This window comes from Castor canadensis, chromosome 14 (assembly GCF_047511655.1).
Source record: "Castor canadensis chromosome 14, mCasCan1.hap1v2, whole genome shotgun sequence".
NCBI lineage: Eukaryota > Metazoa > Chordata > Mammalia > Rodentia > Castoridae > Castor > Castor canadensis.
This window is the reverse complement of record NC_133399.1, coordinates 92,176,368-92,193,679: the sequence shown is the minus strand read 5'-3', so window position 1 is coordinate 92,193,679 and position 17,312 is coordinate 92,176,368. Positions and strand designations below refer to the sequence as shown.

Sequence of the window (17,312 nt, the reverse complement as noted above, 5' to 3'; positions counted from 1 at the left end):
CTTTTATCTAACCATGCATTTGATCACACCAGATGTAAAGGAACTACTAAAAAGAAGTGTCGTTTAGAACGAACAGGGAAGTATATTTACACTGGATTGAAAAGTGTCTGTTCCTCTTCCAAAATTCATTTCCACTTGGAACCTCAGAACACAGCATTATTTGGAAATAGGGTCTTTACAGATGTAATTAGTTAGGTGAGGTTATACTGGGTCAGGTAGGTCCTAAATCCAATGACTGATGGCCTTATAAGATAGCCTTGAGAAGACACAGAGATATCAGAGCAAAGGAGACCTGTGACAGGAGGCCGACACTGGAATGATGCAGGTAACAAGCCAAGGAATGCTAAGAATTGCTGGCACCCATCAGAAACTAGGAAGAAAGAAGATTCTTTCCAAGGACCTTCGTGAAGAACAAGACCCTGACAACACTTAGATTTCAGACTTGTAGTCTCCGGAACTGTGAGAGAATAAAATTCTGTTTTAAACTACTCAGTTTGTGCCAATTTGTTATGGCAGCCCTTGGAAAATAATACAGTATTGTTGACTGAAAGGCATGATTGGGGAAAAGTAGCTTCCAGTGATATGTTCATTCTTAAAATGACATACGAATGAAGCAAAAACCTATAGACATGTTGGTACAAATTCCAGTTAACACAACCCTCCTCTTTCCTTCATTGCTCACAGTGTAAACCATGGTGTTCACACATTCAGGAAGTTCTTCAAGGTAAAAGCAAAGCCTAACTCCAGAAATGAAAGGCCCTGTGTACAGACTGTTATTTTAATAGTGTGACCACTAAGAAAGGATACACTGTTTGTCTCTAATCATGTCTGAAAACCCCTTGCTTATTTACTCTACAAAAAGTAATGAAAATGTAGTTATAATCATTATAATTCCCCAAAATCTGACAGGAAAAAAGCCACATGTAAAAACATCGACACACTCAAAATCTTTAAAGCTGTTCTGGCTTATTTAACAATTTCAACCTGCCTGCTGCAGCTCAGTAAATTCTAAATGAAAAGCTTTGTGCGAAAGTGGCCAAAATTGGCAAAATAATTTCTTCCATACTCCCTATATCAATTTTGTGGGTGTGCTTCAAGCTTTCAGCAGGAGTGCTAAACACATGCTCCTTTCTTCTGATATTTTGGCGGCTGACTGCGTCACTAAGGAAATAGTTTATCAAAGTATCACTTGTAACTGACTTTTTCAATGGAATTATCTAGTCACCTTGACATCTTCGGAATGTCAGATGCAGTGCAAAAGCAAAACAACACTGGAAATGGAAATGTCTGAGTACACAATTAGACTGTTTCACTTCAGTACATATAAAACAGCTTTGACTTAAGTAGTTATTCTGAAAAGATGCTTACTGGTTCAAGTAAAAGTTTCTCCAAATGTCTAAGATTAAGCACATTATGGTTCTCAAAATTCTATTTCCACTGACGTAACATTCAAGTACATCAAGAAGAAAGCAAATATTTATCACAAAAAGCAAGCGCAAAACTCTCCCCACAGACATTTACATCAATTCAAACTCAGAAAAGACTCTTGCCATTAGTCAACTATCATAAAGCAGTAATGCCATGAGCACTTCATGCTGATGTTCTGCTGTTATTTTAGTATCATTAAATGCTTTCTTTTAAAGATCTGGTACATCTACTTTGAGCAGTGCCACATGGAGCCAAGATGGACAAAAGTCACAGTGAGTCAGCCTGAGTTTTCTTACTCGTCATCACAGCTCTGGATGGGAAAAGTGAGATTAAGATGGGTGCTGGGGCATGAAGGAACTGTGAGAAAAGCAGGTACCCTGTTCTCTTCCTAGGACTTATCCTTTAGGAGTCACAAGTTTTCTGTTTCCTGGGCCATCAGATAATATGACAGGTTAAAAATAAAAATCAGTATGAGCCCCAAGGCGTTAAAGAATGAAAGCAGAGTGGACAGGAAACCAACAAGCTCTAGGTCAGGCAGGCATGGGCTCCCACCCAGCTCTACTGCTGCTTAGTAGTGACTCAGAGGCAAGAGGCTCAACTTCCCTAAGATCAATGTCTTCATTCAGCATCGTGAGGCTGAAGAGAGAGCGAGTCTATAATGCATCTAACTCTGCTGAGGTCTGCTACGCTCAATAAACATCAGCGGGTTCCTTTGCCTTTTCTTTCCCTTCCCCCAGCCAACTTTAGGTTTTACTTTTAACTTTCAGCAGAAATGCTACAGATGTGTCCGCCTCCAGCAAAGCACAAGGACTCCACCCCCAGAGAGTTATTTGGGGGATAATTTTTCTTTTAAACATAAATAAATGCCTGCAGCCATTCCAGGGCTGTTATGTTCAACTTCAGTATATACAGATATTAAGCCTACAAGTTAAAACTGTCATTCCAAAATTGCGCCCTTTGGGACAATAAATAGACTTCACCCTGTTACTGAGGATGCTAGAGCTCACAGCATGGCCGAGTAATTATTATAGTGTAGGCCCTGTCGGGGAACACAGCACTCCCCACATATAATAAGGAGGCAAAATCTTACCACACAGCCCTGCCAGTCACCTGAAGGAAAGGCCCCTGGGAGCTGGAACAGCGTCTGAGTTTTCTAGTTAGAGGTTAACTCCTGCAGTGATGAAAAAGGACAGTCTTTGTGAACCTTGGGAATAAATTAGCTGTTGTTAGGTTCAAAATCTGAGCAAGAGACTGTTTTCTTTGCTGTCATTACTGGTATTTGTTCCCTGCTTTTTCCTCCCTGGACATTTGATATAATCTTTTTTTGTTTCAGCTGCTCTAAAGCAACCTAAAAGGTGGGAATTGTGTTCATGTTTGGACCACACTTGGAAGGGGGAGCTAGTCCACCCTGGTAGCCAGCATGAGAACTACTGGACAACCATACCAAGCAAATCTCCAAAGTATTTTTCAAGTGAGAGAGACACACACTCAGAAAGTAGGAAGTTAAGATATTTATCTAAAAAATTTCTGGCTGAGCATGGTGACACACACCTGTGATACCAGCTACTCAGGACAGAGGTAAGATGATCGTGGTTTCTAAAAAGCAAAAAGGACTAAGGACATACCTCCAACTGTACAGCATTTGCCTAGCAAGCATGAGGCCCTGAATTCAATCCCCACTATTGCCAAAAACTAAAATATGAAATTTCTGGGTAGTATTTAAATTGTGTATATTTGAGGGTTTTTTTCTTAACCGTGAAATAAAGCATTCACAGAAGCCTGAAGAAACAAGATAAACGGTGACAAAGGAATACACTCGTGTATGCAGCACGAAGACAAGAAACAGAGCTTGCCAGAACCTACAAGTGTCCCTCATGGTTCTGCTAATAACCACCCCCTCTCTTTCTTAAACGGCACCCAACCACCCTGATTTTTTGCTTAAGTTTGCATTGTTAGACATTATGGTTTTGTTTAGGCTTTTAAAGTATCATTTAAATGAATTGTGCAGTCTATACTCTTGTGTCTAACTTCTTTTGCTCCAATTATACTTGTGGAATATATCCATGTAGACACCTGAGGTTTTCTTTTACCCCACTGTATGAATATATAATTCATTTAACGCTGGTGAACATTTGAATTCTTTCCAGGTTTTAGCTGTCATGCATGGTGTTAGGATGTTACTGAGTTTCATCTGCATTTCTGTTAAGTATCTTCTAAGATGTGATGCATCCCATAACCCTGCACATTCTCCCAGCACCCCAAAGTGGTTGCACCAACCCATTCAAATCCAAGGTGCCCTAGAGTCCTTGCCAAACTAGGTGGGATAACAGAACTTCCAAATTTTGTTTGTTTGAAAATGTCTATTTAACCTTAATACTTTGCAGAATGGTTTTCTTGGGCATAGAACTCTAGGTTAACCATTATTTTCTTTCTACATATTAAAGATATCATTATTGCCTATGGCTTCTACTGTTTCTGCTATGAAGTCAGTTGTTGGAAGAATTATAAATCCTAGGAAAGAAATCTGCCACCTCCCCCGCCCCTTTCTCCTTGCTTTTGCTTTTAGCTTTACAATGACATGTCTAAGAATGAATTTCTTTTTGTTTATCCTTCTTGGAGTTCATGGGACTTCTTGAGTTCACACTTGAAGGTTATTTATCAATGTTACAAAATTCTCAGCCATTGCCTTTCTCGCCAATCTGAGATTTGCATTACAAGTATTTTAAAAATCTCTCACATCCTTTATGTCTCTTAATCGATCTTCTGTACTTTCCATCATTTTCCTCTCTTTTATTTTACTTATTTTCTTTTACATGTTTTGTGTTAATTCTCTGTTTATATCTAATCTGTTGTGAAACTCACCCAGTGAATTGTTCATTTGGGTTATTATAATTTATACTCCTAAAATTTCCATTTGATTCTTTTTTATGTTCCCTGGTTTTCCTAAGCTTCTTTTTTCTTGAAACTTGGAAGCACAATCATTCTGAAGTCTTTTTCTATAATGTCACTCCATGAAGCTTCTGGTAGTGTCTATTGCTACTGTTCCCTATTTTGCTGTTTTCTTTCTTCCTCAAGAGTTTAATTATCTACCACAGACTGTTTTTGCAAAACTGTTAGTAGAAATAACTTGTAAATAGGATAATGTAATTTTCTTCTAGAGGGATTTAAACTTATTTTGACAGATACTTGTGGGCCTGCCACTCTGCTATCACCTAGTTCTATTTCAGGGAATGAGAAGATTAAAAAGCTGGGCCTCTACTCTGATCTTGGCACCATAAATCTTTATTATCTTATAACTTCTCCAAGTTTCCAAGCAGACTTTTCCATACACCAGCTTGCTTTTCTTTGTCTCCCTAAGCAGGAGACAAACCCAAATCACCTGGTCAACTATTACAGGAATCTAACTCCTGGCTTCCTGTTTCATCATAAGTTGTTCCTTTACTACTGTGTGTCCTGAAACCCTATCCATGTATTAAGCTGTAAAACTGGTCTACAACTGCATTAGTTCTACCTGAAAAAAACATGTAATTCTCTATTTAAGTCCTTTAACTAGTTTTGACCATTTTATTTTTAAAATAATGAATAAACACTCAAGAAGTTAAAAAAAGGGGGGAGGTCATCCTTAATTTTTTCATTTTCATTTTTAAGTATATAAAAGTCTACCCTAACAACCATACTTGTGTGTTTTATAAAGCAAATTTTATCTGGAATGGGATACTAAACTTTAAATATGAATAAAATTGTTGACATTATCTTAAAATCACAACAGACCTAGTACACCTATAGTAGTTTTTTTCAGAGCAGTATTATATTCCTTAAAATATGGCTAAAAGTACCCTCTCCACTACTGGACACTGCTCATAACAAAATATGCAATATTTCCATGGTTTTCTTTGCTTTATAAGCAAATTACCTTATGGAAAAGTTAAAAAAAAAAAAGGAGGGGGAGGAGGAGGGGGAGGAGGAGGGGGAGGAGGAGGGGGAGGAGGAGGGGGAGGAGGAGGGGGAGGAGGAGAAAATAAAAAGAAGGTCCTAGCCATCTACCTTTCATTTATTTTCTATAGTCAGAAATTGTTTTTCAGGTTACCATAGCTTTCAACACATTAAACCACCAAAGAAAGGCCTAATTGTTACAATACTGGCACAATGGATACTTTTAACAACTCCAGTTACAGTTGCATCAGTGTTTTGTTTAAAAGCATAAACCTTTATAAATATCAAAAAGTATACAGACGTGTTTTTGTTCCTTTTTATGCTAAACATAATACATCCCTGCTGATTTGTATGATATTTTGAAATTAATTTGTTTTAGAAATAATACATTCTCTATGGAAATAAACCAAATGATCTTTTTTCAGGGCATCCAGTTTGTAAGTAAAAAGAAATCACACTGAAACATTTTAATGAAACTGCAGAACATCAAACACAGAAAAAAAATTGAAAAGGAAAGAAGGTACATCATTTAACAAAAACTGAAAATAGACTTCAACAGAAAACAGAAACAATGGAGGCCAAAAGTTTATAAAAACACTTCAAAGTGTTGAAAGAAAATAAATCAGCCTACACGTAGAAGGAGAACAAGAAAAAAATAAAGGCCTCTATAAACAGATGCACACAGAGAGGAGTTACTTACCACAAGTAGCATTTTTCCCCTTGGAGCTTCTAAAGGAAGGAAGGAAAATGACCCTAACAAAGCAGATCTGAGTTACACGAAGGAAAGGTAAGCAAGTGCAATCAATAAAGCAATGATAGCGTCTGAGGGTTTTTGTGGTTGTTTGTTTTGTTTTTGTTTTTTAAGAACACTGTGTACTATGGTAGGAAGGAAGCAACTAGAGTTGTGATCTCTGATCCTTGAATTAGTGGTGTGGTGTCATTAAGTTTAATTTTAGGCTTTGGTATGCATAGCCAATTCCAAGGGTATCACTAAAAGAAATAAAACTGTGTAATTTCTACATCATTTGGGAAACAATACTGCTATAACAGGCTCCCCAGATTTCAGTGACTTAACACTCCATTCTCATTCCACTCTAACATTTGCTGGCAAGTGGTTTTCCTCTACACAGGGATTTGAAGACTTGGGTTCTTACTATTCTTGTGAGACTCAGCCCTTAGGGTCTTGTCATCTTTTTCATGCACAAGGCAGAAGGTGAAAAAGGGCATGGATGAGGTTCAAGCACGCCTAACGAGACTTGGCCCAAAACTGACATAGATCACTTCTGCTCACATTCCACTGCTAGATCTCAGCCACATGGTGATGTGTAATAGCAAGTAAGTCTGGAAAATGTATTTTATTAGCGTATGCTCAGGAATAAGTGGAGACTAATATGTTTTTTAAGCAGTTGGGAGTTTCAATCACAGCTTCCAAACCAGTGGGAATAAGTAAACAAAATTCAAGCAATTAAAAAAGAAAGGCAATAGAGGGAAAAAAAGAATAAAAGAGGAGACAAATAGAATATATAAGGCAAGATGGTAGTAACAGCATTAAGCATATCAGTAATTACAATGTAAATTATCTGCCAGTTAAAAATCAGATTATAATGTATTTTGCAACAATTAAAATAAAATTCAACAATATGCTATTTACAAGAGACTTACCTAAGATATGAAAGGCTGAAAATGAGGGGAAAAATATATCTAGTAAATATGAATCTAAATAAAGTTATATGCTTACATCAATATCATTTTAATGGATTTCACATCCCCCCCCCCAAAAAAGGAATAAAGCATCTATATAATGAATAAAAAATTTACAACAAAGTACAGTAATTCCATACATGTAAACATCTATTAAAATAGCCTCAGGAGGCCAGGTGTAGAGATGGAGACAAGCCAGTAAGAAGGATCATGAGTTCAACACCAGCATTTACTACAAGGGGAGACACAGAATCCCATGCCACCCAAAAAAAAGCCTCAGGTATATATACAGCAAAGTTAATGAAACACTGAAGCAACAAATGTATCCGTCAGTAGCACGAGATTCCAAAACCCATCTGACGTGGAAGACACCATATAAAAGTAGGTGCTGTTTTTATGTACATATTTTCTAAAACTTTGTACATGGTAAACCAGAAAAAATGTCTCAATGGATTTCCAAGAATAGATATTATATAGACCATGTTCCCTAATCACAAAGCAATTAAGTTAAAAATCAATTATATAAAACTAAAATTTAAATCCCCATATGTGGAGAAATTATAAAGCATTTCTAAATAATCCATGAATCAAAATAAAGAGTGGAAAGGAAATATATGTGTCAGTGAGAATGAAACATAGCTCACTATCACACCAATAAATCAGAACCACAGTGCTGAGTTTAAAAACTTTGCTACAGCTAGTGTGTTACCATTTTGAAAAACCTTTTTATACTTATGGGATAAACTACACAGCCTTTTTACAAGATAAATGATGAACACCATTGGTACAAGAACGGAACGGTGAAGGAACAGACAACTTCCCTAATATTGGTAATGTTCGAAGTCTTAAATGGAGTGGTAGGTTCCCTGGTGTGTACACAAACTTCATGTCTTACATGTAACTTATATGGTCATTCATATGTATTAAGTATTACTATCAAGTGACACAATGTTATGTGTATCTGGGACCAGATCAATTCACCATGGTGCTCCTTTTACTATTTTAATTAGTGATGCTGGGGATCGAACCCCAGAAACCAGAGCCCTATCGAGGAAGGCATTTTAGCATGATCTACTCTCCCAGCCCCCTTTTTAAACTTCACTTTTGTTTAAAACAAAGTTCCAGTGCTTTTCATCATTTCCTTCCTAACTGAAGATTAGGAAGATACTTTAGATCCCTGACTTGTCTGGTGAGAAAGGTACATTAGACTCCACAGTAATTGGTCTTACTAACTGAAATGGGCAAATTGACATATCGCTAGAGCTTACTGGGCCATAACAGCTATGTGGTTCCCATCTAGAATACTTAGCCCTTTCCAAATGAAATGACAGCAGTAAGAGAACGTCCACAGTGTGCCCTGGAGTCTCAGATACAATGTCAATTAAATAAATGAAAACACTAGAGGATTCCAAATGTAAAGAAACTATGATGGCAAACAGTAATATAGAATTGTCACCACTTCTGGTTACCGGCAACCTCTCTCCCTCTCTCTCTGACAACGTTTAAAGTATTTTTTAAATAAAAATTTTTGAAAGGATTAAATTTCATGAAGAGCAACAGGACCAATGAAATTTGGAATTAAAGTTTCTATTGGAAAAATTACATTTTGTTGTTTACTATACCCTCTCCATCCAATTGCCAAAATTGGCTTTAACAATTAACAAATACGGCCACTAACTTACTCTGCAGTGAATTTGTTGATGCTAAAACCAAGAAACAGTTTTTCTCCACTGGGAGTATTTTGAAGAAGGGATTATAGAGGGGGGGGGCTGGGACAAGGAAAATCTGTAAAAAACAATATTTGCTAAACTAAAAACACATAGGCACACATGGGAATTATTTTACTTTCAACAAGTTCTGAAAGTAGTAACAAAACCAGGGAGAGTTAAAAGACTAATTTAACACTGATGTTTCAGGAATGTTGAAAGAGACCAGGCATTTAAACCTCATTCTGCTAAATTTGTTCCTATAAAACCTAAAAGGCATTTTCGTGACAACAACTTCGCTATTCGTCAGCATTCTCTCTCCTCAGGCAGCTTATTTCCCACTCATAGTTATAATTTTGTATTCATAATACCATAATCATTTCCATGGTAACTTCCTGTGATGTCACAGAGAAAACACATTGACTTCTCCCACAGTGCCAATTTCCCAGCTGAAATCATATTGATTTTATTCTTTCCAAAGTGAATCAAAGATTGACTATTTCAAGCGCTGGGGATGAGGTTTTCAACTCAAAATCCCATCTATCACCACTGCAGGCAAGTAGAGAAATGTGGTAGTACAGGATTCTGATTAAAAGTGCAAGTACCTGAGTCTGTCAACTAGGCATCAACTCAGTCTCCACCAGCTGAAAAATAAGGGTCTTGAGTACCATAGCTAATGTTCTTAGGCCCAGTATATCCATCTCTAAAATGAAGAAGTATCTCAACAGGATGTTGTGTGAATTAAATGAGACAGCATACATCAGATGCTTAACATCATACCTGGCCAATACTATGAAGTCCCCCCAGAATTTACAGTTACCTCTGACCTCAAGACGCAGAGTCAAACATGTAAGTGATCTTTGCATTCTTTCAGCAAGTACTTATTGAGTACCTTTGTGCCACACAGTGTCCTTGCTGTTGGGAAGACAAGGAATGTGCCTTGGCCCTAACAAAAACTTTTTCTCTGCCCTGGTGGTTCAGTTTAATGCTTACCGCCCTCTGCAGGAGGCTGATTCCTGGCAAAAGATTAACCTAGATTCTCAGCCCTCTCTATTTTCCTGTGCCCACACATCCAGATAAATACAGTACACATTTGTAACAGCCTCAAACAGTGAGTCTCTGTATGGATGAGAACCAGTGTTCAGGCTGGGCAGTACTATTTCAGTTTACCATCTCTTCTGAAAAAGAAGGATGTAATTCTTTCTACAGGATAATTTTAAGTGAAAGAAGTCTTCAGTTTGCAGACCATTTATAATTATTTGTGTTCGTAGAACAATGACAATTGTCTGGAACTCTGAAAATATAGTGGTAGCAAATACCTACCTTCAGAAACCAGTTATCAGTTAATTCCAAAACTAGGAAACTGCTCATTTCTACAAAAAATAACGTTAAGAATTTCACCTACCAATTTCATGACAAATGGAAAAGTTTATACAGCAAAGTGAAAACACAATAACCCTTGAGTTCCTTAGATATTCTCTTGTCATCAGATACTTAAACTCTGTACTCTAAGCAAAGTTAAATAAATTTGCCATTAGAAATGCTAATGTAACCTTCAATAAAAGGAACCTTGAAATACTGACATTTGGTTTTTAAGCAGGAAGGCAATAAAATAAAAAACAAAAGGAAGACAAAGGACTCTATATCTTGATACAGTAATGCATATTCTCCTGAACTTGACTTGGGGAGATGGCTCTTGGGAAGAAGAGGTGTACTTAATATTTGTTGAATAAGTGATTAAGTAATCTCCTTTTTTTCCCTGAGTTCTAGACAAGTCTTATGGGCTGTTCCAGAACTCCTGAGTGTTACTGGAGATCTGTGACTATATGAAATCACACATTTGGGAGCACACTATGGAAGACACCACACAACTTGGTGAGAAGCAGATGAGCCCTAACAAGCTACCTGACCTTGAGCAGTCCTTTTTTTAAAATGGTAATTAAAACTTTTTATTCTGTAGGACAACTGTGAAGAAAGTGTCTGGCACAATCCTGGCACACAGAATACATTCAGAAAATACTACTCGTCTCTCTCTCTCTCCATTCTAACTTACTTTACCCTAATTTAAACTCTGAGGGAAAAGGAACTCAAGGGATAAGTAAAACTTCATGGTAGATTATCAAATGAGAATAAACTAAAACAAACAAATCCCACATACAATATGATTTTTAACAAATAGTCCCCAAAGACTTTCATACTATATTCCCTCATTTTTGCCCAGTATTACCCTAGCACAGACTCAAAGGCTTGAGTGCTGTAGCTTCTTTTAATTTTGAGGTACACACCTTTCAGTCAGACTGACTGACCAAACTTCTATCCCATTATTTCCCTAAATTACTATATTTTCTGTCAAAGGTTTTTTAACTCTCAAAATCAAAATGGCATATTTTATGACAAAACAGTATAATATCTTTTCCAACAGCCCTTAAACTTCCCAGAGTAAACCAAATTTAATGTTTCATATATACTAAAAACAATTACAGTATGATTTTGAGTGTTTAATACACAACCAATTTGCCTACTAACATACAATTCTATCTGGCTATCAAAGATACCAACTTCCTGTGATAGCTGTGATAGGGTTCATGTAATATGGGCTCACACTTATCTAGTTTCTGGTGTTTAAACCAATTTGTAATATTAAGAAGTTGATTGGCTGATTAAAAGACTTTACAAGAGAGCTGAAATGCCTTTCTTTGTGTCGATCAATCATTAGTCAACTAAGGAAAGGAGGAGCCATACATTAAAATGGAAACTCACTAGCCATGCAGTCACCTGGTGTGCTGACACAGCAACAAGGAGTCCAGGGAAACGGCTTCATCAAATGCACTATTTACGTTCCAGCAAATCCAGTGTTTAAAATTGTGACGTTTGTTTTGAAACCGGATTCAATTTTAGTACATAGTATTTCTTTGGCAAGAGCTACAAGAAAGTCAATGCCAGCTAAGTCTAGCTTTCTTACACATGCTTTCTGTGGGATAGGGTATCAGAAGGCCTACGAATCAGGTCAAAATTAACACCACATGTATGCCTTTGGAGGAAAAGAAATGGCTTGTCAGATTTCTATCAAGAAAACTAATTTATATTCTTGTAATCCCACCGATAAGGCAATAATAAGCATAGCAAACTCTCCCAAGCGTTATCCTTCTTCTATTAATAATCGAGTTTGTAAAAATAAGATCAAATCATCTGAAAATGCAGGCAAATTTCCAGGTAAGTCAAACACACCGCCCTGGACTGGGAGCAGAGTGCAGCCCACAGCACATCCTTCTTGGGTTATTTTGAAGCCATTTAAACTGAAAGTGTTGACAAATACTCACCTGTCAGAAAAATCTTCCAGCATATTTTTTTCGTTTAGTTATATGGTCAGTAACGCTGAGAGAAGCATGAAGATGTTAACTGCATTAATCCATTTCTATCTTTCTTCCCCTTTCTTGACATTTACCAACATACTATACTGAGGCTGAACGAGAATTTTCTTACTCACATTAAGGAAAAGGACTCCCAAGAATAAAGGATTTCTTTAACCAGAAACATAGACACTCATAAGACACAGACCCTGACTTGAGAAAATAAGCAAATGTTCTAAAGGAGACCTCAATCCTCCTTGGCAAAATGGCCTCTGGAAACACAGCTGCAGTTCTTTTGGGGCATTTATGTATTAACTGTACTTAGAATTTGGGTCTTTTTACAACTGGCTGTTTTCTTCAGTGCCAGCACTTTGAGAACAATGTATTCAAGGTTTTGTTTGGCTTGTTTTTTGAGATAGGATTTTGCTATGTAGCCCAGGCTAGCCTTGAACTCTTAACCCTCCTGCCTTAACCTCCCAAGTGCTGGGATTACAGATGTGCACCACTATGCCCATCTCCTGTTTTTTAAGTGGAATAAATAGCAATAAAATTGGAGAACACAGCAAATGCAGCAGCATTAGTGACATCGCCTAAAGAAAAGTCTCAAGGTAGATAATTTCAAGGAATTTAGTGGTGCTGAAGGTCATCTCTAAACTATCAGAATGCTTCCAGAAAACATTAAGGAAAAATCACAAAGTCTATGAAATCTTAACTGCTAGCCTGTTGTGGTAGTACCTAGCTACTCAGGAGATAGGAAGATTGGGGTTTGAGGTCAACCCAGGCAAAAGACAGAAGATTATATCTCAAAACAGTCAAGCATGATGGCTCAGGCCAGTAATCTTAGCTGCTTGGAAGGTGAAGGTACAATGGATCACAATTAAGAGGTCAGCCTAGCCAAAAAAGTTCACAAGACTCCATCTCAACCAATAAAAAGCTGGGTATGCACCTATCATCCCATCTACATAGGAAGTCCAGGCCAGCCCTGGGCATAAACTCAAGACTATTTGAAAAACACCTAAAGTGAAAAGGACTGGCAGCATGGCTTAAGCAGTAGACTGCCTGCTTAGCAAGCACAAGGCTCCAGGTTCAAACACCAGTACCAGAAGAAAAGAGAAAAAAAAAAAAAGAAGAAACAAGCTTGCCATGGTGGTACATGCCTGTGTCCCAGCTAGTCGGAAGGCAGAAGTAGGAGTATACCAGCCCAGGCAAAAGCACAAGTCCCAATCTAGAAAACTAACTAAAAGGAAAAGGAATGGGAGCATGGCTTAAATGGTAAATCACCTGCCCAGCAAGTAGGTAGCCCTGAGTTCAATACCCAGTACCACCAAAAGAAAGAAAAAGAAAAAAGGAAGGAAGGAAACCTTCACTGGTATAAATAGCTGTACTTCCAATCATTTGAAAATGATTCCATCTACATTGGAGGCTTGAAGTTCTACTGGTTTCGTGCTCCCTTACAATAATTACAACCTCCCCCAGTCTGGAGTCTGTGGCACTGTCCTAGAGTCTAATGTCCAACAAAGATTGTTCAGAGGAATAGCTTCTTCATTTTTTTGAGTCTGCATTTCATAGAATTTCTCTCCATCTATCACTGGTTTTGTTTTGAAGCCAGGTCCTTTGTCGCTCCCAAAGCTCTATTATAACCTACAGCATAAGCACCTAGCTATCATTCCAAAACCAACACAGACTGTTGACTGTACTGTGCAATGCTCCACTCTAGGAACTGAGACTATTATCTATCTCAATTTGAAGCCACGTTCATTTTGTCTCGTTTTTTAAAATTTCATGACTTTATTTTTTTGTTGTTATATTAGGGGTACATTGTGACATTACAAAAGTTCTTACAACATATCATAGCTGAATTCACCCCCTCCATCATTCTCCTTTAAATTAATGAAATCAACCATCATCTGAGGCAAGTGCTCTTCAGTCGTGCCATAGAGATGAATCAGAGAATCCCTGCCTCATGCACACAGGACACCTTGGATGAATCAATGTCTGAACTTTATAGGATGCCCAGCAGAAGATACCCAAGCCATGGGAAGTGTAAGAAAATTACAGTTACAATTGCTTTAATTGACCTGTGGGAAGTCAAGACCTTGTGAGGACTTTTGGCAATGTAAATGGAACAGTAGTCCAAGAAGAAATGGACCTGCTAATTTCTGTGTATTATACCATCTGCTAAACCAACATTCCTAGACTTTAAACCAAGTCACAGAATACTGAAACCTTTTAGAATTAGACTGTAGCCTCAGAATCAATAGTACCCTAGAAGAACTGAAGAGCTTGGGCTTTGTCCACAGTATGTGATCAGCTGCTCAGCTGTCTTCCTCATTCCTGAGATGCAGCCCTTCTGGTTCTGGCTGCCCCAAGTTTTGCTGGAGAATGCTCCGGCTAGGCCAGTCCCAGCCACTCAGTGGAGGACATGTAGTAGAACGCTCCCCTTTTCTTAACTCCTTATCTACTATGTCAAAAACCACCAAGATTCAGCAGAGGACAAGAGCCAGGATTGTTTATACAGGTGCCATTTAACAGGAGGAGTCCCCTCCTGCAGAGCTGGACTCAGATCACAAGCCTGATGACACATGGAAAGCACCAGTGGGGGAGAGCAAATCCTGCCCCCAAGAGAGGCAAAGGGCCAGGGAAGAGCAAACAAAACTGGTAAAGGAGACTCCTTGGTCTTGCCAGGTTTTCCTATCTGTGGGTAAAATGCTATGTAGGAGATGAAACAAAATATACTAAAGTAAAAAGAACTTCATTTAGAAATGTAAACTGAGCCCAGAAAATCTTATTTAAGGCCTCGAGTTTTAAATTTTTCCTAAAAGGAACCACATTCCTTTACCAACCCTCTTTCATCCCTGCCCCCACCGCCTGACCCAAGTAACAGCAGTTTCTGTCCAGAGTTTAAATGACCTCTGCCCTTCCACCCACTTTATCTTCTGTAGGAATTTCATTCATCCTTTTGTTACCCATTGGAACCCATTGTGCCCTCAATTTTCCCTCTCACTTTTACTTATATTCTTTAAAGAAACTCTCTGAACCAGCAAAGGAAAAGAGGAAAATTAAGTCTGAATACTATAAAGTTCTACTTTCTTCTAGTAGGATAGACACAAAGGTTTTATAAACATTTAAAAGTGTGTTAATATCAAGTCAAATATTTCTTTCCTTGTGATTTAGTAAACAACTGTTTTCATTCCTAATCACCAAATTAAGAACATATAACCCAAAAGGCCAGCAGAGAACAGCCATCTCATTTAGACCCATTTTACCTTGGCCTAGCACTCCAGGGGCAAGAGGAGGCAGCAAACATCTCTATCTTTCTGTGTGTATCTATCTCTCTCTCCTTCCTTTCATCCCTCCCTCTCTGCCTCCTTCAGCTCCAAGAAAACAACCCAACATTCAATTTGAGTACTCTGTAATTAATTCAAGGATAAAAGCCCAGAACTAACCCCTCTACCCATGCAGAGTACCTGGGTATAAATAAAGATTTGAAAATTTTTCTTAAGACTTTATCATCATTGTGGCAGAAAAATAAGCAAAGAATTGGGAAAAAATAGAAATAGAAGAATATAAAAAATATATAGAAAAATAGAGGGAAAAGACATCAAAGAAAAAAAAATGAGGCAGTATGTTACAGGCAAGGAGTGCTCTTTGTCCTAGTCAATAAGTCCGTAAGTTCTGAGACAATGATCATCATCCAGGAAGTGTTCCCTCTGCTTCCTGTTTCCTCTGAAACCCTAATTTTCCTACATCCCCCACTCTGCAGCACGAATCACTGTGCATTACAACTGAAGTTATTCACCCACCTTTCCAACTGGAATATAACCTCTGTGAGGACAGAAACCAATTCTAGCTTATAACTGTGGTATACTCAATGAGAAGTTCAGCCCATGGTAAGAACCAGCAAATAGTAACAAAATTACTAGTTCAAACCCTGGTTCCACCATTAACTCACACTGGATGTAAAGACACTCAAATTTCCTTACCTATAAAATGGAGATGATAAGATAGATAATACTATAATGCACCAAAAAGTGCTAGCACAATTCACAGCATGAAATGGAAGTGAACTAGTTTCATCTCTTCACCCCTTTTCTTTAGTCCTTTAATCTCTCCATTCTGATAGGTCCCCTCTTACCTTCCTCTCTCACTAATACTTCTCTCACTTTCATCTTATGTCTTTCTTCCATTTTACCATTCTCACCTCTATTTCCTTTTCTTCCCAGTCTTCTGTGTTTTCCTTGTTTAATTTTCTTACCATAAAGGATCATTTGCAGTGGAAACTGTGAACTTTACTTTCTAACTCACATTAAGACAAACATTTTATCCAGGTGCCAGTGGCTCACGCCAGTAATCCTAGTTACTCAGGAGGCAGAAATCAGGAGGATTGTGGTTCTAAGCCAGTCCAGGCAAAGTTCAAGAGAACCTATCTCAAAAACACCAAACACAAAAAATAGGCCTGGTGGAGTGAATCAAGTGATAGAGCACCTGCCTGGTATGCATGAGGCCTGGAGTTCAAACCCCAGCACTGCTACCCCAAAAAAAGAAAGAAAGAAAAGGACATTTTATATAACTGTGCTAGATGCTTTATCCTGTAAACATCTGCAGTATGGTATAAAAACCAGAATAAATTCTAATTTTCCAAGTTATAATGAAACATTATACAGATTTTAGTTTACAATTTCCAAAAGAGGTCTAGGCTCTTTTAAAATTAAAAAAAAAAAAAAAGTATGGAATAGAATTGCTTTGACTTTTTAGGTAAAATATTTTCTTTGCATAATAACATGCATAATTTTGCAAAATTAGTACTTTATTTTTGTGATACTGCTTCAGTGTTGTAAAACAAAAAACTTTTCTCAAAATAGAATTAATTAGTTTCACAGTATAATGAAATAAGAATAAAAGACAAAACACTTATAGCCTTAAACCTAAAACTCCATAAAAAGTCTTCACTGTCCCTTAGTGGTGGAGATTTAGTGTTTTAATCCATTCTTCAAAGAAGGAACTAAGCAAAGAACACTGAACTGCCTCGCAATGGAAAACTCAGACAGAATACGCAGATTGCCACACCAGCACCTGACTGCTGAGAAGGAGAGAACAGGTAGAACGGGAACTGTACTTACTACAACTCAAATAAAGGTCTGTGTACTTCTAGAACTTGTCTTCATAATAAAAGGCAAGAAATCATCAAGAACAA

General features: G+C 37.7%; 1 protein-coding gene across 5 annotated transcripts in view; it reads right to left on the bottom strand.

Annotated features, from left to right (window-relative positions):
• Sh3rf1 (SH3 domain containing ring finger 1) overlaps window positions 1-17,312 on the bottom strand; it is a 152,896-nt gene that overhangs the window by 87,580 nt on the left and 48,004 nt on the right. Inside the window, exon 1 of one of the 5 annotated variants that reach the window (XM_074055011.1) lies at window positions 6,062-16,816. The exons of the other annotated variants lie outside the window; for them this stretch is intronic. Coding sequence (XP_073911112.1) covers window positions 6,062-6,073 — 12 coding nt within the window. The 5' untranslated portion in view covers window positions 6,074-16,816. Of the gene's footprint in view, window positions 1-6,061; window positions 16,817-17,312 lie in introns of those variants that run through there. 5 annotated transcript variants of the gene reach the window in all.